Raw genomic sequence first — 22,410 nt, 5'->3', positions numbered from 1 at the left:
CTAAAAGCTTAGGATCCCTCTCCATGCTAAAAAACTACCAACAAAAAGTCTCCATGTCCAGAGCTTGTCCCCAGGTATCTCACAAGGGTAGCCATCTTGATTCATTATTACACAAGCTCGTGCCATTGTCCATTTATGCCTCTTACGTTGTCATTTGCTTGTTGAGTTTATTTTTATTTTTAACATGTTTTGCCTTCCGTCTTTGTTTTGCGATCTTTTGTTTGAATTCTTCTTATTGTTTTTTATCCTTTTATCATTTTCTTTATCTCTCCCATCTTTTTATTTTTTTGTTTTTCACCCCTACCTTCCCCCCTTCCCCGTCCTCCTCGTCCTCGACCCCCTTCCTTCCTGTCCTTTCCACCTCACCAGAGCCCTCAGCCCCCCCTCAAGACATTAAGTGCAGCAGCACCAGCTCCACCACCCTGCTGGTAAGTTGGCACCCCCCACCTTTGAAGAGTCAGAACGGTGTCCTGGTGGGGTATAGGGTGCGCTACCAGGTGGTGGGCTCGTCAGAAGGTGGCAGTGACGACGAGGAGGCCATGGAGGAGCCCACAATCCCTGCCACTGAAGAGCAGGTGCTGCTGCAACGATTGGAGAAATGGACCCAGTACCGCATCACTGTGTCTGCCTTTACTGTGATTGGGCCTGGCCCTGAGAGCGAGTCCCTGATCTGCCGCACTGACGAAGATGGTACGTGAATCTATGATGTGTAGAAGCTAAACGTAATGTAGAAATGAAAGTAATATCTACTGGTCCAGGGGTGAGTATGCCCTTCAGAGTGGATCTATATTTGTGTGTGCATGTGAAGAAATTGTTGCATATCTATATGTGATGTCTGTCTTCTTATCATCAGAAAAAATCCAGATCTCAGGTTAAAGTGCCAGAATACTTTCCGCATGACTCAAAATTTCATCTTGGTAGAATGGTTTCAGAAGCACACGAACGTCTTAATCCATAAGTAACAGCACCACATACAGCTGTGTCGAGCATATAAAATGCTAACACTTAGATAACACACTTGGGAAATCAAGCGTCTTGCTATTAAAACAACTAACCAAATGTAATTCATAATAGCTACTACATCCCCTATCCTGCCTCTATGTGTAGGCTTTTAACAGTATCCCATTGCTCAGCAGAGAGCCATAAGCATTTATGAGTGCTGTACACTGCAAGGCCATAGCTGTCTGTGTATTTATGGTGGCAGTGCTAGGTTGGAGGTTAAACCAGCAGGCGTGTGCCCATTAAGGTTGCAACTCAAATCTTACCTTACTAGAAAATGTAGTTGTGGAAAAAGAATCACCATCCTCCCTGTCCTCAGGAACTGCTCTTGTTTTTCTGCCATTGACAGTCTCTGGCTACAGAAAATGTTAAAATAGACAAATAAATCGATTTTTGGTTGCACACATCGCTGGTCGTGTGATTTGCTTCCCACTGTACAGCCCTTAGGCACAAAAACGATAGACTGTGCTTGGAAATGCTAGAAAAACCAAAATGCTTGCAAAAACATCTCAACCTCAAAAGAACAAACAAATAAACATGATACTGCTCCTGTTGGAGAGCAGAAAATAAATGACAAAGGAGAAGAGTGGTTGCAATAAAATACACAAACTGACAAGTAAAGATGTGAGCATGTCACCGCACATCTGAATCATTGATGGATGGCTGACATTGGCTTCTATCCTCCACGATCCATTTCACAGCCATTACCACAGCATTTTAAGCATTTTTCTGACACTGATGTACAGCGAGCGCAACAGTACAGACAATCTTAAATTCTTACTCTACCTTTAAAAGACATTAGTATCAGGAGGTGCAGGGGTGGAAGCCACAGTGCGCCGACAATGGCTATAACAAATTTTCTGGTGTCATTACAATAATAACGCGTGACAGAGAAGTGCAAGGTGAAGAAATAAGGGCCGGGGCTAAAAGGCAGAGAAGATTTTGGCAATAAACAAGATGGGCACATGATCCTGGGGAAGATGGGGGGAAATGGGGTTGTGATTTAGGGGGGAAGAAGAGGACTTGAAGTGTTTGTGGACGAGCAAATGGAAGCAGTTTGAGTGGAAGAGCTCTATTAATGGCACATACATCTCAGAAAGGGCCAGGCCGTGGCACACTGAAAGGCTTGAAAGCAAGGCCCTCCATAAAGGCCTGTCATTATGACTGAGATCTCCCCACTGGGGACAGACACGTCGGACACATATTGAAAACATGGAGGAGACTGGAGAAAGTGTGTGTGTGTGTGGCTGATATCGGAAAGTAGTGCATCAGACCCACGGTTTTTTAAAGTACGTGTAATAAAATGGTTCTGATTTGAGTTTTCTTCCATTATCCACAGTTCCTGGGGCTCCTCCAAGGCGGGTAGAAGTGGAGGTCCTCAACTCCACAGCACTGAAGGTGATGTGGCGCTCCCTGACACCAGGCAAGCAACACGGTCAGATCCGTGGCTACCAGGTGCACTATGTGCGTGTGGAAAATGGCGAGTCACGGGGCCTGCCCCTCATCAAGGACGTCATGCTGGCCGACGCCCAGGTATGACCATCTCACAGTTTCCACAGTACAAATCAGTCATGACAGAAAGAATACAAATTCCACCAAATAAGCCCAGCTCTGTCTTTGAATCTGTCTTTTAATCACAATACAAAAAGGTTTCACTTTAATTAAGCAAGTTTAAACAACACTGTTACACTGATGCAGTGATCAAAATCTCAGTGGACAGTTTTTTTTCCTCATTCTTGCTGCAAATTGTGTACTTCACCCTCGCTCTTGTGGCTTTGCAAATATTGATGGAGTATGGGAAGCGATATGGGGGCTCTTCCCTCTTGGATTTCATTTCACATTGCTGTAATATTCTTTTCCCCTCAAGAAGAACTGTAATCAAAGCTTCACTCATCTTGTCCTCCCTCATCTGCCTCCATGGCTTTTATTAAGAATGTCTAGACCTCGGCTTTATGGCCACATCTGCCATGAAATGTCTGATTGTGTGCTTGTACCAAATGCAAAGGCTCAAAGAAAATGCTGATTATAGTATTCTGTGACTGGGGGGCAAAAGTAAAATTGGCATGAAAACATTTCACCAAAAATCAGCCTCCACTGACAGTTAGAATTGTAATGGAGCCCTTTATAATGGCCGTCTTCTTTTTTCTTTTTTCTTTTTCTTTTTACAAAACTTCTGTCAACACAGTGTTGGAGGAATCCTGCCAAAGTGAGACTTTTGTGCAGTGCAGCAGTCACCCAAATGTAAATTATAGCCTTGAAGCATTTGGGTAAACAACACAGAAAAGAATAGCTGTATGCAATTCTATGTATTTTGGGAAAGAATGAATCAAAATCTATTTTTGGCACATGAATGAAGGGTCCATTCAGGCTAAATGCCACCAGCATCACATTTACATTTTTGGAATTTAGCTGACCCACAAATTCAAGAGTAGAATGAGCTTAAATGCCTTAAATTATAAGATCGGAGCAGAGCACCCAGCAGTCAGCAAAGAATGCCACTAAAATATCCTTTTAGTTGTGTATTTTTGTTGGTAAATTTGAAAATGGGCCTGTTATTAAACCCTTAAAAGCTGCTTCTCAATGTCACTACTGGCTGTAGCTATCAATGATTTAACACTGAGGCAGCTCATGGTTAAACAGCTCCAGGCCCCCACAGGTAGACCTCTACTACTCTCAGCCTTGTTTCAGCTGCTCCTCACAACATAAACTTCAAACAGCTTCTCTCTCCTGACCTCACAAAGCCAGTGACCTATTTCTGACTCTCTGCTCCTGAACCTCTAATGCCCCCGTCTCTCACAATCCTATTTCTTCCCTTTCTTTTCTCTCTCTTTCCTTAACAAAAAAAAAAAAAAACATTGCTTTCTCTCCTGCACTCTCCTCTTTGGCGGGGGGGTTAGTGGGAAACGGACGATACAGCTGAATATGTGAGTACGAAGTTTTGCCTGAGTGCTTTGTGTAGCTGAAAGGGTATAAACAGTGGGTATTGCATCAACCTGGTTGGATTCACAGCACACACGACTCCTCCAATCCTTATTCAATAAGTTTGGATAACAAAGTGGCTCAGAGGTTTCACCTCAGCTGTCTGGCCAGCCGGCCTCTACACTTTCTCTGCACACTACTAAGGAAAAAAGGACAACCTTCTATTGCCAGCTAGTTTCTGCAAAATGGTGGCTGATGCAATATCCACTGCACACCATGCCTGGAATGCTAATGCTACTTGTGCCATGCTGTGTGTTGATACGCTGTGTTTTGTCTTGTGCTCTCGTGGTGTGTTTTTTTTCTTTTTTGTGTGTGTGATTTTTAAACCATATTATTTAGATTTCTGTGTGGTGCCTTAGACTTTCTGTGATGCCCTAAGTTCACACACTTTTTCGTAAAATCCTCATCACATCTCTGATGATCATTCACAACTGCAGATTTTTTTTTCCCCAACAAATTTTGCCCTTATTTTGAACCCAGATTTGAAACCCCAGTCCATCTGCATTACGTGAATACCATCTCAAGTGCAAGACAGTACTTATAGCTCATTTACCTTTATTGACCTCTTCCATCCCTCTGCCAACCAGCCTGTTAAAAACCTCATTCTGCATTCGTTCAAACCTCCTCCCTTGAAAGATTCATTAGAATTGATCGGAAGCCTCTCTTTGAAGAGGACTCAAGGAAACTTAATGGCTGAGGTAAAAACTGCCAGCGAATGGGCAGGATGTATTCAGAATGCATTTATCACAAAGTTAAGTTGTTGATTGGAATATTGCAAAAGGAATAAGGGGTTCTACTTCCATTTACATATCTAATGTTCCTCCTCCACCTTGGCAACTCTACGGATTTACTTAATGGAATGGTCTCCCATTACACAGGGGAAAACGTTACATTTAAGGCATGCTTCATGAAAATTAATAAAGAGGACAGGAGACACTTCACTTCCATTAATATTCTGCACGAGGCAGCATGAGCTGCATGAAAGGGGGTCAAATCATCAAAAATTCAATTCACACATTTTGACATTTTCCTGTTCCTGTCTCTTTCCTGTCTCCCAAAGGAAATGGTCATTGGAGGACTCAAGCCAGACACCACTTACTCCATCACGGTGGCTGCGTACACCACCAAGGGGGATGGAGCCCGGAGCAAACCCAAACTGGTGGTGACCAAAGGGGCAGGTCAGTACAAGGGTAAATTATTTATTTGTTGGTTTGTTAACAAAACCATTGTTCCTGCACCAAACAAAGGTAGCCTGTTCTTTTTCAGCCTTTTGCTGAAGGATACCTTGCTCCAGGGTTGCTCATTATTCCTCATCCAGCTGTTTCTGCTAGGTGCCTGACTTTGTGTTTGATTAATGTGGAAGGGATCCTTATTTACAACCACACTGTGGTGCATTTGAAAAACCGACATGAGCAAATGCAAGAATTCCTGACATTTGATTAGACATCCTTATTAAACGTATGTGTCATATTAAGGCTTTTGCTTGAGGAGTTTTCAACTACTGAATGTTTTTTTTGCCAAATTAGCCATTCTGAGGCATATCTGGATTCAAGAACAGTTCAGTAAGTTGAGTTGATGTTTGCTTCTATCAGGCCAGGATTTATCATTTGAATCATGTTCAGAAGACTATCCACAGATTTTTAGAGATCAAGGAGGTGGTTTGAGGTACTTGGAGATTTTTCAGACAGATTATGACAGCTTGAAAACCCCTGTTGGGCCGTTGGTTTGAGCTTTAAGGATAAAATACCGGAGGCTAATGCCTGCGCACTACAAAGCCTTGTCCTCTTCAATTTTTTCCCTTGTTACCACCGATAGGCACACCAGTTTTACCGGACCGCTTGAGCCTGTTTGGAAGCTAGCAGCTTAGTTACCATGAACATGATCTAAACCTGTGAGGCTGGCTGCCTGAGAGTGTGAAAGCCCTCTTTGAGAGTATCTAAGGCGTCAAGCCAAGATCGGAGCGTCCTTTTGTGCGAGCATCTGTGCCAGTCAGCTTTGGGAGGCTTCAGAGAGTCAACATGTACACAACTGCATACACTCACATATATACAAATACAGGCATACTGTACCAAGTCACTCACACATGAGTGCATGGAGTCTCTGCTACCGAACACACATACAGTATACAGTATACAGTATACAGTATACAGTATACAGACCCATACTGTGGCACACAGTTATAAAACAAAAACACAAATGCAAACAAACACACATATGACACATTCTTGCAACCCAAAACACACAAACATAGGCAAATTTTCCAGATCGTGACAGGTGTGTTTGTTATGGGTGTCAGGGAGTGTGACACTGCCAAGGGGGTTTGAGTGAGTGCTGTCACTCTCCATCCTCCTGTCAGGGTCGGCTGACTGATATGCCAGTCTAGCACACTCTGTCTGTCCCTCAGAGGGAAAGTCTCCCCTTTTTTATTATTGAAGTGTAAAGAAATGGTTTATGCCATGGGGGCATGATAAATACAAAAGGGGCAGGGGTGAGAGGTGGGGACAAGACAAGCCTGAGCAGCCTTTTTCAGAGGTGCAGTGGTTGTTCAGAGGGATGTTTGGACGGCCCAGTGAAAAGTAGGGCTCCTACTGGTCATGGGATATCTGAATACCAGGGAATTTCCAAAGGTCTTAATCAGACAGGGTGTGAAAGGGAATTTTTTGTGTGTTCTCTGAGGACTTAATGAAATGTCAGAGTTTAGAAATTACATACTTTTCAGAAAGATGCCAAAAATTTTTGGAAACACTTTGATTTTCTCCAAAACAACCACAACCTTAATGGATAGCTGTACACCATTTCTGAGCTGAAAAGCAGCATGTGCATACAACAGAAATCAATCAATAAATAAATAAATAAAATCACTGATTTACATTATGACCATGCGATGACAAAGATCAGTCTCACATGTGTGCCACCAAGCCCTTCTTACAGTTTGCTCCTTTTAATTCAATCCTCTGTTAGCTGAATACATTTTGACAAGGTATGTAATAGAATGCATACTGAAATGGATCTCAGCATATAGCAAGTTATTTCTTATTAACTGATATTTTGACACCTTAAATTCATGTTTGAGTGTCCTCTGCAAAACTGCTTCAGGTGGTTTACAAAGGTATAAACTCACTCATAAACTGGCACACTTTAAAAGTGTGATGCAAATGAATTACATAAACTACCATGTGAATGTTTTTGTATGCATGCACTTTTAAAACACACACAAATACACATAACTTATGCAACAGCTCTTGAAATCTATTTCTTTTTTATAGACAAGAATACACTTAAGGCGAGCAATTGCCTCCAGAAACTGTGACGTCACAGTCATATTGTTTTTAGGAACCATAAAGGCTTGAAAAGCAACATCAATACAGAGCACCGTGACAAATAGAGTATGTTTTCGTGCCACTTAAAAGTCGATTCACATCAATGGCCAAGGTTTTTCATCTTCTAGACATTCCAACAAGCCTCTCTGGTCGTATAGTGTATCAAAAAGTATCCCAGAGAATCTATCTCCAGATTTTGTAGGACAGAAAAACAAGTGGAACTGTGCACCTATTTGTGAGTCACAGACAAACAGCATTCATTCTGTGGCTGGAGCTGTGTTTGTTTGCTGAATGAAAGCCATGTCTGAAAAGTGCCTTTTCATGATTCATACTTTCCAAACTCTCGCTTTGAGAAACAAACGTAACCATGGCCAATGTGAGACAAAGTTTCTGAAGGTCCAAAAGGAGTCCTTATTGAGAAAAGATGAAAGCGTTTGTCTCTGATACTGTTATTCTGCCATTCCATCTGCACATTGAGGAGTTTTTCACTGCAACTATCAATGACTGTCCTTTTTTATCTCCTTTTCTTATTCAAGTTCAAGAGGAAAATATGCAGTATATTGTCCTCTATCATAAAGAATTCACAAAGAAAACAATTAACAAAGTCAAAACAAAATGAATCAGCATGTTAAAAGGACAACACTTTAGATAACCAAAAGTATGCACCCCGCACCTGTAACTTGAAACCCTCTGAGCCTACAGCATACGGAAAAAAAAACCCCAGTAAATGAAAATTTTGGACATGCCAAGTCAGAGAGGGATGCCTCAGGAGGATGGCTGATGTGTGTAGATCTTCTAATAAGTGAGGAATGGCCAGCCATCTTGTGAAGAAGTGCTATAAACACGAAATAAAGGCTCATGAGTGAAAACAAAACAGCTTCACATACAGTATTGCTGGCCCCAAGTGGCAGCAAAGGGTAGCTGAATGTGGAGAATTTTAAAAAACCCAGAAGTCATGCGTCGTAATGTTCATACATGTTCTTTCAGCTCTATACATGCTTGTAGTGTACACTACATGCAGGAGTGCTGTTAATGTTGCTGATGCTGTTATGGCAGTTGGCATTTCAGTTTTACTGCGTGTGATTTTGAGCCATGATGCGATAATGGACGGTGGTATGAAATTATATTTGGAAATTAAATTTGTGCCGTTTGTAATTACTTAAAGTGGTTTGCATTATTCATTAATTGCACTGTAAGTCAGAGTGGATATAGATTAGAAATGTCATGCAGTTGATAGACAGACACTGGAGACATTAGCAGGGTATCCTGCCGTTGTACTGTCTTGACAGCTTACAGGCTTCCATCCCCCAAGTACACAGCACTTTACTTTGTTGCATCCTGTGAAAGGATGTTGAGAAATGCATGTGTTCATGTTTAAAAAGGTGTGGATACTTATTCCAGTGCTTACTGCAGACAGAAACATCAGCCCTGATCTCCTCATTGCATGTTTAGTAACTCCCTGATTGTTATTTTGGTTCAGTGAGAAAACATCAATGTAATGGACCTCTTTCTGTCTCCTCTGTCTGTCTCCTCTCTCTGTCTCCTCTCTCTCTCTCTCTCTCTCCATGGCATTTATTCCCCTACCAATTACCACCCCCCCAGGGGGAAACAAAGATGACCTTTAAGGTTAAAAAAAGACCTCTTACCCCCCACATGTCCCCATGTATGTATGCTAAGTCTCCGCAGGCAGGCTATAGCCACAGGTTAATGAGCAGGAGATTTTATCCGACTGTGGAGGAGTGTGGCTCAAAGCACACAACCTTACATCCCGGGCACCAGGCAATTAAAAAAACGCATGTATGTGCACCATGTCATTTGCAAACCAGTGCAGAGGGGGTATGTTTGTTTGTATGCGTATGTTGGTGTGACTGTGCACATGTGTGGCGTGCACCAGAGGGGGAGGAAATGAGAAGGAAACCTGATCGGCTCTTTCTCAATCAGCCTGAGTGAGTGTCAACAGCAGGCTGTTAATACTGTGGCCTGATGGGAAACGTGCCGGGAGGCTCACGAGGAAGGATTGAGCCAGGGTCGACCCTGCAATGGACGTAGAGAGAGAGGGGGATTGAAGGGGTGGTGGGGTGAGGGAGGAGGTTAGGAAATGAAAGGGGGGATTGGGCAGTGTGCGATGGGAGAAGTGGAGAGATGGGCAAAGAATAAGGGAGAGTGTTGGGGGGGGGGGGGGTTGAACATTGAGGAGCGGAGGAGAGGGACAATCAAGGTGCCCAAGAACCCCAGAATCACTCATGTACACATACACACACATGCATTTCTGCCTCCTCATACCCTGTTGAGCCCTCGTTGCAGCAGATTGCTCCATGTCCCCGGTCACCTTTATCATCCCTCATTCCCTCATTTTTCACCCTCTCACCCTGCCCTTGTTCTATCTCTCATCACTCTGTAGCACACACCACACACTTAAACACACACACTGCATACCATGAAAAATACCACCTCCCCCAACACCAATCTGCTGGCTCAGTACCCATGATCCTTCTGCCCAGCGTGCAATGGACCACTGTTTAAAATGTACAAATAATGAAATAGTTTCAGGGCCGCAGAGGTTGTAATGGATACATCTGGGAGCTCAGTGAGGTTCGAAGAGAAGCACAGACATTTAGAATGGAAAACACAGACACACACAGAGTCATCACAGTATCATTGTCCCTCATTCTATTTCCTTGATTAGCAGTGAGCATGAAGGCAGAGTGGGCTTTTAAATGACACCAAGCTGAGCTATAGTATGTAGCCGAGGAGTATTAGGAGCATTCGTCTCACCCAGCACTCGGCGCCCCCGCCTTTCCATTACCGGCAAAGGCTCAGCTGACTAGCCACCATCCACCTACCAACCCCCGTCTTCCTGTAGCAACAGCTCTCAGAAAGAAGACCATTAGCAAACGGAAATGAATAATACGAGTGGAGGGAGACTGTGCAGAGTGGATTACTTTGTGTGTGTGTTTTTACCACGCACGCATTAAGACTTTCATCTTGGCGTAGAAATATACTATATGTAGGCACATATACACAGACACACACTTGCACAGTGATACTATTCCACTGAGAGGGGGTACTTTTGCCTCAGACTAATGCTGGCTTCTCCAAATTACTTTAAGTCCATACTGGGCGACAAGCCAAATAGCACTGCGTGCAGGTGAAATGGTGATATAGGAGATGGAGCTGGCTGCAAACCAGGACCTATACTGTCAACACACAGAAACATACATGTGCATAAATACTGTCCATACACACAAGCACATCTACATGAAGACACACAAAAAAGGCTCAAATACACGCTGCAACTTCAATTCCTTTAGTGTAACAATTAACAAACTTTGTTTTTTGTGATGAAGAGGGCAAATCTATCAATAATTGTGGCTGCTTAAGATAATGATGAAATGTATGTTGCACAATAAACTACAGTTGATAATTTCTATTCAGCTTATTCAGCGGTTTTAATTTATGCTGAGAAAGCTCTCACTGGTAGGACCAACCAATTTGCTGCCGACCCAGTTTGCCGACCCAGTTGGCAGGCTTTTTGAATCAGAAATATACAGAGATAGCCAACCTTCTCACCAGTGGTCTCACAATCTCACGTAGAAGCATGAAATTAAATTGAAAATGGTAAATAAACTGACAGTGTTGGATTACCTGCTTTATATTATTCATCCGGTGAGTCTTATTATCCAAAATATTTGCAATTGAGTACTTCACTAAGAGTGTGTGTGTCTGCAGTTGTAACCTCACTTATGTTTGTCACTTATCTGTCCTGTCACTGCCTTGTGTTTCTGAAAAAGGAAGAACATAGATGAGGGAGTCAAGATAGAATCTATTTACAGAAAGATGGGGCTCAAGTGCGAATCAGCCACACTCATCTCTCACAATGCTTTGACGGCAACTTGAGAACTGAAGGCTTCCCATAACTGCTTCTGCCTCTATCACACTGATGGGGCCTTAAAAGGAGAGTTAAGATGAGACGTGTGTCATCCATAAGAGCAGCAAAACTGGGCCACTCTGAAGAATGATGTCTAGACCCCAAGCGTAGATCATTCATTTTACAACAAGAGATGACTCTTGCAGCTGAAAGAGGCACTGTTCTCTGCTTAAAGTTTTATTGATGCTTTGCAGTACAGAAATGATGCTGGCTGGGGCTAGCATGTATCATGAAATGGTAATGGGTACGCGATCGCTCAAGAATTTAGAGGCTCTGAGGATCTTGCACGTCTCCATGCAACATAACATGACTCAGTTCGTTATGTGTTGTTTGATGGATGGATGAAATTCAAATTATTACTCTAGGTCCCCATTCTGTAATCTGTTTATATTCACTATAGTCACTGAAAATTTGTGATTCTCATTGGTTGGGCATCCATACCCATTCTTATTATGGTACCATACAGTTTAATTGGACAAGTATTTGACTACCACGCTAAATTAATGCTTCAGTAGTATACTGTTGTAACAGTGCTGGGGCTTCAATGCCTTATGATTTAGCTGACGAGCACTGTCATGGAGTCCAGTCAAGCTTTGCTGAACTTGTGAGATGTGCACTTCTGGTTGGTTTGGTTCTGAGCTATATTTTGTCCAGTAACACAAGGAGGAACAGAAAACATGCTCCATGATATTAAAGCAAACAATTAATGCTTATTTAAAAAAGTACTTTCTAGCTCAACAATCCTGTTTGTTAGCCAGTGACCATGATATGACTATATGAATGGGATAGCAAAACTTGTGTTTGCCTTGTGAAATGCATTAAGTGCAGCCACTGTAGTTTTCCTGGTGTCTGTTCAGTTTGTGATTAACATTTACACATCTAATAATAAAGTCTGTCATTTTAAAGATATACGTCCTCATATATTTTTTTCTTTTTACAGTGCCTGGCCCACCCTATCTGTCAGTGGCTCAGGACTCAGAGACATCAGCTGTGGTTCGCTGGGACCCTCCGGACCTGACCAATGGCATGGACCTGCAGGGGTACCGGCTCCAGTTTGGCCGGAAAGATGTCTCTCCTTTGGCCACACTGGAATTTGCTCCTCAAGAACGACAGTACTCTGTGGTCAACATTCACAGAGGGGCCACCTATGTCTTTAAAATCTCAGCCAAAAGCAGGGGGGGCTTTGGGGAAGAAGTTGTTGTGGAACTCAATGTGCCCGAGAACACACCAGGTGGATACCCTCAAATTGATGAGGGCTCTAACGTGACATGCTGCTCCGTGCAGCTGTCCTGGTCTCCGCCCGTGCTGGCGGAGCGAAACGGAGTAATCACAGAGTACACTTTGGCCTATAAGGAAGCCGGTACTGGAGGAGCACCGCGGGAGCTCCGCTTGCCCCCCAGCCTGTCCAGCTATGTGCTCAACAGCCTCAAGCCAAACTCGGCGTACGATGTGAAAATACGCGCACACACCAGTGTAGGTCCAGGGCCCTACAGCCCACCTATCCAGTATCGGACGGTGGCCTTTGATCCAACAGGTAGGGCTTGCCTGTTTCTTTCCCAGGCCGGTTGGCAGGGGGTTGGAAATTGGCTAAAAACAATCTGCAACAACACTAAAATGAAAACTGCCCCAACCCCTCCTTCAACCACCTCAACTCCTCAAGAGAGAGAAAAGATTGATATTAAAATTGTTTGCCGTGGGATACTCACTTCACTAACCCAAACAAGGTAAAACCCAAGTCAGTAAGTTATAGTCAGTCATTTTGAGAAAGAGGAGGGCAGCCTAGAATTTCAAGGTAAGTGCTGTTTGGTCAGACACTCCTGTGAGTCATCCTTGCAACCCTTTGCCAAGCACACTCACACAGCTAATGCTATCTCACATCCCCAGTTTTCAAACAAGGTAGGACCTCAGTCAAACCCAGTCACGCCAAGAGTACATTTGAACTATTCTAAGATGACAGAAAGCTGATTTTGGTTCTTTACTTTATTTTTGGTTTTGGGTTTGTTTTGAGATATACCTCCCTTCCTAATGCCCTTCCTTTCCTAATTCCTCCTCTCCCCTTCCCCTGTCCCTTAACGGGATAGCTTGTGGCATGGCATCCCCCAGATGCACTGCTGCGGACTGTTGGCATGCTGTGTTTTGGGTCTGTCTCTATGTCTGCCTGGCAGCACGTTGGCAGTGCCAACCCAGACTCAGTAGAGGTGTAGGAACAGTTGGCACTGAGACCTCGTGGGTCATTTGTTTAATCCGCAAGTGCTCATGGGTTTGAAAACAGTGGTGAGATGGGTTGGCACTATCCACGAGGGCTAGCCAGCGGGTGCACTCTTGTGCTCCATGGGTTTGTCGTCCATGAGTCTTACGTGCTGTGTGTCTTAACCAATGGCGTTGCCCCTCTCACAGCCAATCACAGCTCACCGTTACACTCACTCTCCAACCCTGAGGAACGTTGCAGGGGAACAACAGCTTTTTTTTTCTTTCCAAACCAAAGGTTCTTCTTTTGGTTCACTTTCCTTGGTCTCTCTACGTGTTCGATCCACTGATACACTGTCTTTGTTTTTTTGTTTGTTTTTTTTCTTGCATTTGTCGATTCAACAGACGTTCCAAAGAATTTCACTGTCAAGTGGGCCACCAAGACCACAGTGGTCCTTGCTTGGAAGTTTTCTGAAAGCAGGTCTCCATACAAATGCACGGTGAGTTGCAGGGCAAAAAAAATTATTACAGCTGTCAGCAAAGTACGGTTTAATATAAAAATGTAACTTACCGTAAGCATTCTGAAAATCCCACTCTGAAATTTAAAACTTATTTTCATCTGTTTTGAAATAATCAAAATGCACAACCATTCATACCTAAATCTCATGTCTCTTGAACCACGTACCTGTATTGACCTACCAAAATAACCATATATCCAACTATCTCTTACCAATTATCATTTACCATCTATTGAACTCCAGATTGAGTACAACCGTCAAAGGATGGATGTGGACGCCAAGCAGATGAGAGTACTCATCACTGGGCTGAAGCACAACACCACCTATGAGTTCAGGGTGACCTGCCAAGAAAGCATGGATGGTGGGCCAAGACACCGTGTGGTTGCCAAGACCGCGCCTCTCATCCTGGTCAAGAAACCCAAGCTGGACATCTACGCAGAGCCCGACAATATGCTCACCATGTCCTTCCCACCGGTCGATAACAAGGACGTCAAGTGAGTGTAACGTGCTGAAAGATGGGTTCTGCAAGCTCTGTCTGAGTTATCTTTGAGGGTTAAGCAATTTAGGTTTAAGTCACAAGATGCTTGCGATCTGATGTGTTATGGATTGAGATCTGAAGATGTCTGAGTTGTGTTGAAGTGGAAGTTTAGGTATTAGGATTTCTGACATGCTGATCCTTGTATGACCCCTTGCAGGTACTGAATTATCGCTTAAATTCCCTGTCAACCCCTGTTAAGAGTCATGATAATAATATTGATAATAAAAAACTTTATTTATATAGCACCTGCCATACAAGAAATGCAGCTTAAAGTGCTTTGCAACAAAGAAATTACATGTACAAAGTGCTTAACATAAAAAAGAGACATAAAAACAGAGATAGAAAATTATTAGAAAATAAGATGGAGAATAAAACCTGCTTGATAATAATAACAAAAATAAGATAAAGTTGAATAAAACAGGGATAGAATGTCATAATGAATGTATGGAGAATGAAACCTGCTTGATAATAATAGTAATAATAAATAAAAATAAGGCTGAAAATAGACTGCATAACACAAGTTGGAAAAGAAACCTAATTGAATAATAATGATATAAATTTAAAATAGAGTACATAGTGTGCATAAAATCAACCAAAATACAACATTTTAAAAGAAGTGCAGCTGTGCATAAGTACTTGGCAAAGCACTAAAGCTGTTATCAGGAAAATCATAGCTATTTAAAAGTAAGGTAAGTTTTTAGCTTTCTTTTGAAAATATTCAGCCAGCTGGCTTCCCTGCGATCGGTAGTGTGTTCCAGAGCTTTGAGGCGTAACACAAAAGCCTGCATCACTGATGTTCTTTTGGATGTTTCTAGGAACCTCCAATAAACCAGCAGCAGATGATTGCAGTGTTCTTGAAGGCACAAGGAAGTTTATCTTGGTTGGAGCCCATTAAGGGCCTTGTATATAAGGAGGACCTTAAAATCAATTCTAGTGATTAGAATTATTATTTTTTAGTGCTGGGGAATCAGGGTATTGGGGAGTAATTGCATGTTAGGGAGCATGTTGAAAGAGGGGCTTATTTTTTATTCATGTGACTTCTATAATTTGGTGCTGTATTTCCAGGAACTTCTATGTGGTCGTGGTGCCACTTAAGAGGACCCCAGGAACTGTCAAAAACCTGAAGAACCCTGACGAAATGGACATGGAAGAGGTAGGATATTTTAGGTTATTCTGGTACTCTTGAAATGTTAAGGTTAATTGGTTGCACTGTGTCCAAAAGAATGAGGCATCTGTAATAGGAAGAGGCAACTTCAAAACCTCAGTAACGCATATTTTATTTTGCTGAAACTGACCTCTTTTCCCTCCACTAAAAAAACTGTGTTTTTAGGAAGGCATTCCAGAGACACATTTGTGTTATTAACAGTTGCATGTGCAAGGCAAATTGCATTGTACACATCATGTACCAGACATGGACACACACAATACAGACATAAGTACATCTCAGCTATGCTAATTTATCCCTCCAAGCGTGCAGAAGAGAGAATTACACAGTCTTCTCCCACTCTTGCCATAGCCTGGGGTCACCTTGAGTGCCAGATCAACAGCAACCATCCCTATTGGATTTGGGATTACACACATTCCCTCTGCTTAGTGCTCGCCTGTGTCTGCAGTTTGAAATGAATGAGAGGACTTGGATGTTGGGGAGGCTGGAGCCCGGATACATGGAACTTTGCCAGACAGTTAGCACCTTTTTGAATCCAAGGGTGCAGTTATACCTGCAGTGTTTTCTTTAGTATCAGTCAGTTCACTGAAAGGGATCTTGTTCATGTACAGAACAGACACTTAAATCCACAAGTAACTCGCTCATTGGACACTTTTGATAACCGGTAATAGATATATATCATAATTTTTATCTGTTTGTTGCAATAAGTTTTAGTTCCTGGAAATGGTCTGTCAATTAATTTGGCACTGATGCTGAAGAAACTGCAAAAACAAAAGAGGATACAAAAAGGAACATGTATAAAGGCAAATGTAAACTAATGCAATTTTGCATGAATCAGTTGTTGCGGGATGTGAGCCCGAAGCGTCGTTCACGCCGTCAGCTGGCTCAGCTGGACCAGAGGAAGCCCTATATCACAGCCTGCTTCAGGCAGCTGCCCCCCAGCTTCACGGTGGGATCTGACCACCGCCACAGCATCTGTGAGAACAAGCCCCTTGAACCCGGCCATGAGTATGTCTTCTTCCTGCTGGCTGAACTCAATGCCACCAGCGGGGTGAGTTATTACTTCCGCCCAGTTCAGTTGACTTACTTTTAGTCAGTTTTGTTTGTAGAGTAGATTTAATAATTCAGTTCTGGTTATTTAATCATGGTTCATTTCAGTTTTGCTCATCTGAATCTAAAACATTTCAGGTCTATTTAATATGAATATAATCCATTTCACCCAGTCTTTACATTTTGGCCAGGTTGTAGATTAGTTTTATTCGTCTTTTGCATATATTTTGCTGTTACCTGGACTGTGTTTCATGTGCTACGTTAACTTCTGCCTGATTTACCTTTTCAGAAAATGTTTGCTACCAGCCCTTACACCGACACAGTGATGACTCCTGAGCTGGTGGTGGACCCCCTCCCAGTGGAGACTGGTGATGGACTCATATGGGTGGTGGGCCCAGTCCTGGCAGTGGTCTTCATCATCTGCATCGTCATTGCCATTCTCCTGTATAAAAAGTGAGTTGGTTGGGGATTTTTTTTGTTTTATTTTATTTTGTGAAGTATGCAGTTGGACATACATTTGGAAAAATAACATTGTTCAACCTCACATGACACTGCGCAGAAGGAAGCATTTATAGCTAACTGATACAGCTAGCTCACACTACAGCTCAGCCGAGGAAGATGCCATTAATGTTTTCATCCTGCGCTGTCACAAACTTGATACCTCTCATCTAGTATGCTAGTGATGCGGTTGGTGGGTGTATTTCTTTAGACAGAAAATAGTTCCTACATTAAACTGCTCACAACAAGGACTGTGGATTATCTTCAATAACTGGGTCATGATTTCTGGAAAAAGGCATTTCAAATGTGTTTATTTGGTGCTTTGAGCAACACAAGCTGAGGACCATCTAGTTCAGACATCTCTCCAGCTGATATCCAAAGAACTCGGCAACTCACCCAAAACAATACAAATGGATAAATAGCACTACAGCTAAGAGGCCAAAAAGAGGAAAAAATATAAGAAAAAAAAATGATATGGGGGTAAACTGTGCCTTTTAGATACACAGGGAATTGAACCTTTTAGCTATGCATTGTTAGTGCCTTGCTCCACCCACTGGTCTACACAGGCAAAACAACTGATTCATTCATGTTTTCACTAAATTAGATAGATGTGCTTTCAGTCCTTTTTTCTCAACCAGAAACACACAATGGAGATTTTCTTGTCATTTGATGTTGAACCAGTTATTTGCAGTTTTACCGGGGAATCAGGGTGTTGGAAATAATTGCATGTTAGGAAGCATGTTGAAAGAGGGCCTTATTTTGTTTTCATAGCAGCATGACAAGACCCAACAACATTGTTGCATGTAAATATGAAAGAGCTCTTCTTGTGAAAAAGATGGTTGTGGGAAGTGAGGGGGTTGGAGAAAGGAGAAAGGAGGAGATTCTTTGAGATGGTGCTCTGTCATTGGACTAAGAATGGTGTAATCTGTAAAGAGATGTCACACATATGTTTTTAAACAGGTATATATTTAAAATAACAACTCATTCTGGAAAGAATACTCCGTAAAGGTATTATGACAATGTTACCCAATTTACTAATAACTATTACTAATTAAAACATATGCTATTAATTAGCATAATAATTAATTTTTCAGTAGTGAGTGACCCTAATTTGTGGTGGTGGACGTCAAACTAATGAACCTTAGAGGAGTCAGCTCTTTTCCTGCCACTAGTCTGAACTCCTGTTCCTCAGCATCCTGGGGCTTTGGATCACATGTATACAGTCAATATTTCCCCCTTGTTTTTACAGTTAGTTGTAGTTTTTAGTCTCAGTGACTGCAAGTCCCAACTGAACAGCAGTATTAGAGGTCGCCCAACATAACAGGGACGATCCCTGAGTTATTTTAAGGGGGCCAGGGCTGGTGTGAACAACACAAGTTCAGTTTGCTACTGTCAGATGATCCCTGACTGTCTGACCTTGCCTTACCTCCATCTTGGTGGTTAGGGAGAGTAACATCTCTCCTTGGATCTCTCTCTTTTTTCTCTCTTCTCTTTGTCTCCCCCTCGCTCTCCCATCTCCCCGTCCATCTCTCCCTGGTGAATAGTGTTTCCCGGGTCTGCCCTTGGCCCTGACATTCCCCTTTCCCATCTGTATCTGCACCCTCGTGCACACACATTAGGCCACACACCGTACATAGACACACAGATATAAGCTCACGAACATATGCACTTACTTGCACATTTCATTGAATGCTCACTTGTTCTCACACACTGATACATGTACGCACACTCGCACGCACACTCGCACGCACACACACACACACACACACACCCCTCCTCCAAATGCTGATGAGCTTTATCTCACATTTTGCGAGCCCAGCAGTGACCCCTGTGAATTTTAAACTGCTCTCTATTGATTTATCTCTCTTCTTGCCTCCCCCTTCTCCCTTTCTCCTTGTGTGTTGTGTTTTCACCATCTTTATATATTTATTTGACTCCTATTGCTTTCTCTGGAAACAGCAAACCTGACAGGTAAGGTTTAGCCGTACTTTATTGCATTTACAGGGGAAGAGAAAGTAGCCTGCCTCAGCAAAAACGATGCCTTTGATTAGTGAAGGAGAATTTTGCGTACTTGATACGCGTTCTCAGCTCTCTCATTCTTGCTCACTAAAAGTTATTCCGTTGTTTTTTTTGTACGTCTTCCCCTCTTTCTACTCTTTGTTTTTCTTACTCTCCAGCCGCAAAAGAAAAGAGTCCGAGCCACGCACAAAATGTCTGCTGAACAATGCAGACATTACACCCCACCACCCTACAGACCCTGTGGAGATGAGACGCATCAACTTCCAAACTCCAGGTACAGGACGGACACACAACACATGCACCGAGGAACAAATCGGTCTAGTTAAAACTGATATAGTGTGCATACAGTATGTGTGGCTGCACAGCATTTGTCCACATTGGCGTGTCAGTAAAATCCAGATTTTCATTTTCACTGACAATGTGAAAGGTGTGAAGAAGGAAGTGTACTCATCCAGCTTCAGGTGTGACATCCTGTAAAACTTGTAAAGAGTCCTGCCTCAACATCCCCTTGAAGGAGAGCTGGCTTTTTCTTATTGTCATATTTTTCTCAAATATTAATATAATTTCATATAACATTGTACTGATTAGAGACTGTCTAGAGATGTCTGTCCGGTTCCCCTTTAACAGCAACAAAGTAGATAAATAAATAAGTGAAAACACAAGTTGATTATTGAGATGGTTTAATGTTCTTCGTTTAGACCTCCATATAACTACTTTTGATTGTTGGATAAAAGCTGGCCTGTTAAAAAGCCATCTATGTCTTGTATTTCGTTGGCCTAATTGGATTTCCATTCTAAGACTGTTTCCAGTGACGTGCCTGCTATCTCTGCAGTGGCAGTGGTGAGTACAACATTAGGCTAATCTATAGGTTTTATTGAGAAAAAGGCCAAAGTACTTACCTACGTAGTAATTCATTACCTTTGCAGTAATGAAGGCCACTCTTTCAGAAGCTTGTTTTGGCCTGCAAAGAACAAAGTTTTGCAGGAACTTCAAAATCCTTATTTTTGGAACTTGCTGAAATGGAAAGCAAATTTTACTGTATAATGTGGTGTGGTAATAAGCAGCAGCTCTAATCCAAGAATACTATTATTGGCTGTCAAAAGCTCATGTTGGCCAACATCACTGTGGGCAAGTGAAGACACACACCTGCAGAGGACCTTCCTTCTTACACTAAATAATTATTTTGCAGTGAAAATGTTTTACTCAAGACAAAACCTAAATGTGCAGTTATGTGTTTTAATACACACATGACTTACATGTATAGTCACAGCAGATTGTGACATTGGCACACGCATGCACACAGCCTACACAGAGATTAGCTATTCACAAATGATGCAACTTAAAGTTAAATTTATGCTGCAGCAGGAATTATGTCCATGAAGTGCTCCCACATCATGCTGTTTGACATCATGTGCCTTCATAACTGCCCTCATATCTGTGTTTACCATGTCCCCATGTAACAGTTAGTCACTTACCAATAACAAATAGTTAAAAATGATCTCTCTTGTTGGACTTAATGTTTTCATGTTGGGCAAAAATCCTGTTTTGAAGTCCTCAAAGGTTTTTACCTGTTTCCTCTTTTGTCTCACTTTCTGTCTGGTGTTCATCCGAGCTAAAGCCTGGTGTTAACAACAGAGCACATTTGATCCCACACTCGTTCTCTAAGGCTTCTCCATCTTCCTCCTGCCTCCTTTTCAGGCCCATTATCTATCGGCCTGTCTACAGTTTGTTGTTATTGGTTGGAACCGTGGTGGAACCAAGTTTGCTTTTTTGTGTTTGTTGTTTTCGGTTCAGTTAAGTTTCCACTGCCTAATTGCAAGCCGCGATCAGCCCGGTCGAACGATGTGCAAGTAGCATGTTTATGGGCCAGTTTTGGAACCTCTCATCCTGCCAGGTTAGAGGTTTTTGGTGAAAGAAAGTTAAAACAGATCAGATTGCCATCCCAATGGTTATTTTCCACTAGATGGTTCAATTGTATTTTCTGTTCGTTACCCCCCATTTTATTTGACAGAAGACTGAGCGCTGCATTTTGAGGAACTTCAAATGCATTGTTCTCACCTGCCCAAGCAAATGACAGAAAAGGAGTAAATCTTCCAGAGGCGGAATAAACCAAATAAATCCACCCTTTTTCCCGTGCGCTCCCTCATTTCTTTTCAATTTTTTTTTTGCCTCCTGCCTTTCTGTCTCCCAGCCGAGTCATCTCTCAGCCATCCATCTGTCATCCACAGCCAGTCTCTGCTCCATCAAAAGGCTTGGATTTCAAAATGGAGCGTTCTCTTCAGCTTCTTTGGGAGCCCAGTTGTGCCGTCTCAGTTTGTATCTTGGAAAAAAGAAAAAAAAAAAACTGGCTTCTTCACATCAGAGAAGAGAGATAGGAGGATGAAAGGAACTGCACAAACCCACTTACACACAGAAATGTGGAGGTTCAATTTATTGTCGCCATCTTTGTCTTGCTTGGTATTCAGAGCCCTCACAGTGCTTCTATAATGACAAGGTTAGAATGGCCATTCCTGCTATTTGTCTCTCTGACTTCCAGCACTTTCCATTGTGCCCTCGACTTTCCTCCCCTCCTTAAATAATAGAAACACTTGTTACAATCTCTTGCTCTCTTTAACATGACATTCACCAATACATGCTGAGACCTCTCTTTATATATGACAAGCTTTCTCATTCGACAGCCCTGCCATTGTTCCGCAGGATTGGGCGATGTTGTTATCTCCGTACCCGGGGAATTTAATTTGAATGGACATTTTAGCCCAATTAAGTGGGCCGGTGAGCATTTGTGAACATCCCCATCAGCTAATAGCAACCATTGTTCAAATGAGCATACTCCCAGTGCACTTATCCAAGGCCTCTCCAATCCAGCAGAGCATATGCCGCATCGGCAGTGTGTGCTCAGTGACCCCTAGTGCTCGAGAACAAAAAATATGTTTTTGATTAGGCTGGCTATAAGCTAAGCTTGGCTAATGCGTTCGGGAGAGTGTGTACATTGTGCATGTGCGCTCACGCATTTGTGCTTTAAAGCCTGTAGGTCATATGACAGCCTCACAGTGACATCCCATAACTCCTTGGGGTGCAGAGTGGCTCATTTTGTCATTATCTTCATTGGTGCCTGGGGTTTAATTGGCAAATGGGGCCAAAGTAATGAAGCAGCACGACTCAGTAGATATCTGCTGTCTATCTCCAACCAAGCCCCCCCAGCTTTAAGT

The 22,410-nt window shown here is 42.5% G+C and overlaps 1 protein-coding gene across 9 annotated transcripts in view; it reads left to right on the top strand.

The window, feature by feature from the left end:
• The window catches only part of ptprsa (protein tyrosine phosphatase receptor type Sa), a 232,078-nt gene that overhangs the window by 174,260 nt on the left and 35,408 nt on the right, over nucleotides 1-22,410 (top strand). For 3 of the 9 annotated variants that reach the window (XM_070960500.1, XM_070960501.1, XM_070960505.1), the window contains 12 exons: nucleotides 370-690; nucleotides 2,339-2,532; nucleotides 3,897-3,923; nucleotides 5,039-5,156; nucleotides 12,167-12,760; nucleotides 13,819-13,913; nucleotides 14,175-14,425; nucleotides 15,535-15,622; nucleotides 16,473-16,685; nucleotides 16,974-17,137; nucleotides 19,142-19,153; nucleotides 19,360-19,475. In XM_070960500.1, coding sequence (XP_070816601.1) covers nucleotides 370-690; nucleotides 2,339-2,532; nucleotides 3,897-3,923; nucleotides 5,039-5,156; nucleotides 12,167-12,760; nucleotides 13,819-13,913; nucleotides 14,175-14,425; nucleotides 15,535-15,622; nucleotides 16,473-16,685; nucleotides 16,974-17,137; nucleotides 19,142-19,153; nucleotides 19,360-19,475 — 2,193 coding nt within the window. The remainder of the gene's footprint in view (nucleotides 1-369; nucleotides 691-2,338; nucleotides 2,533-3,896; nucleotides 3,924-5,038; nucleotides 5,157-12,166; nucleotides 12,761-13,818; nucleotides 13,914-14,174; nucleotides 14,426-15,534; nucleotides 15,623-16,472; nucleotides 16,686-16,973; nucleotides 17,138-19,141; nucleotides 19,154-19,359; nucleotides 19,476-22,410) is intronic. The other 6 variants (XM_070960504.1, XM_070960508.1, XM_070960502.1 and 3 more) reach the window with 5 other exon arrangements.

Source organism: Chaetodon trifascialis, chromosome 4 (assembly GCF_039877785.1).
Source record: "Chaetodon trifascialis isolate fChaTrf1 chromosome 4, fChaTrf1.hap1, whole genome shotgun sequence".
In the NCBI taxonomy this organism is placed as follows: domain Eukaryota; kingdom Metazoa; phylum Chordata; class Actinopteri; order Chaetodontiformes; family Chaetodontidae; genus Chaetodon; species Chaetodon trifascialis.
The sequence above is the reverse complement of the archived record's forward strand: the minus strand, read 5'-3'. Positions and strand labels throughout refer to the sequence as shown.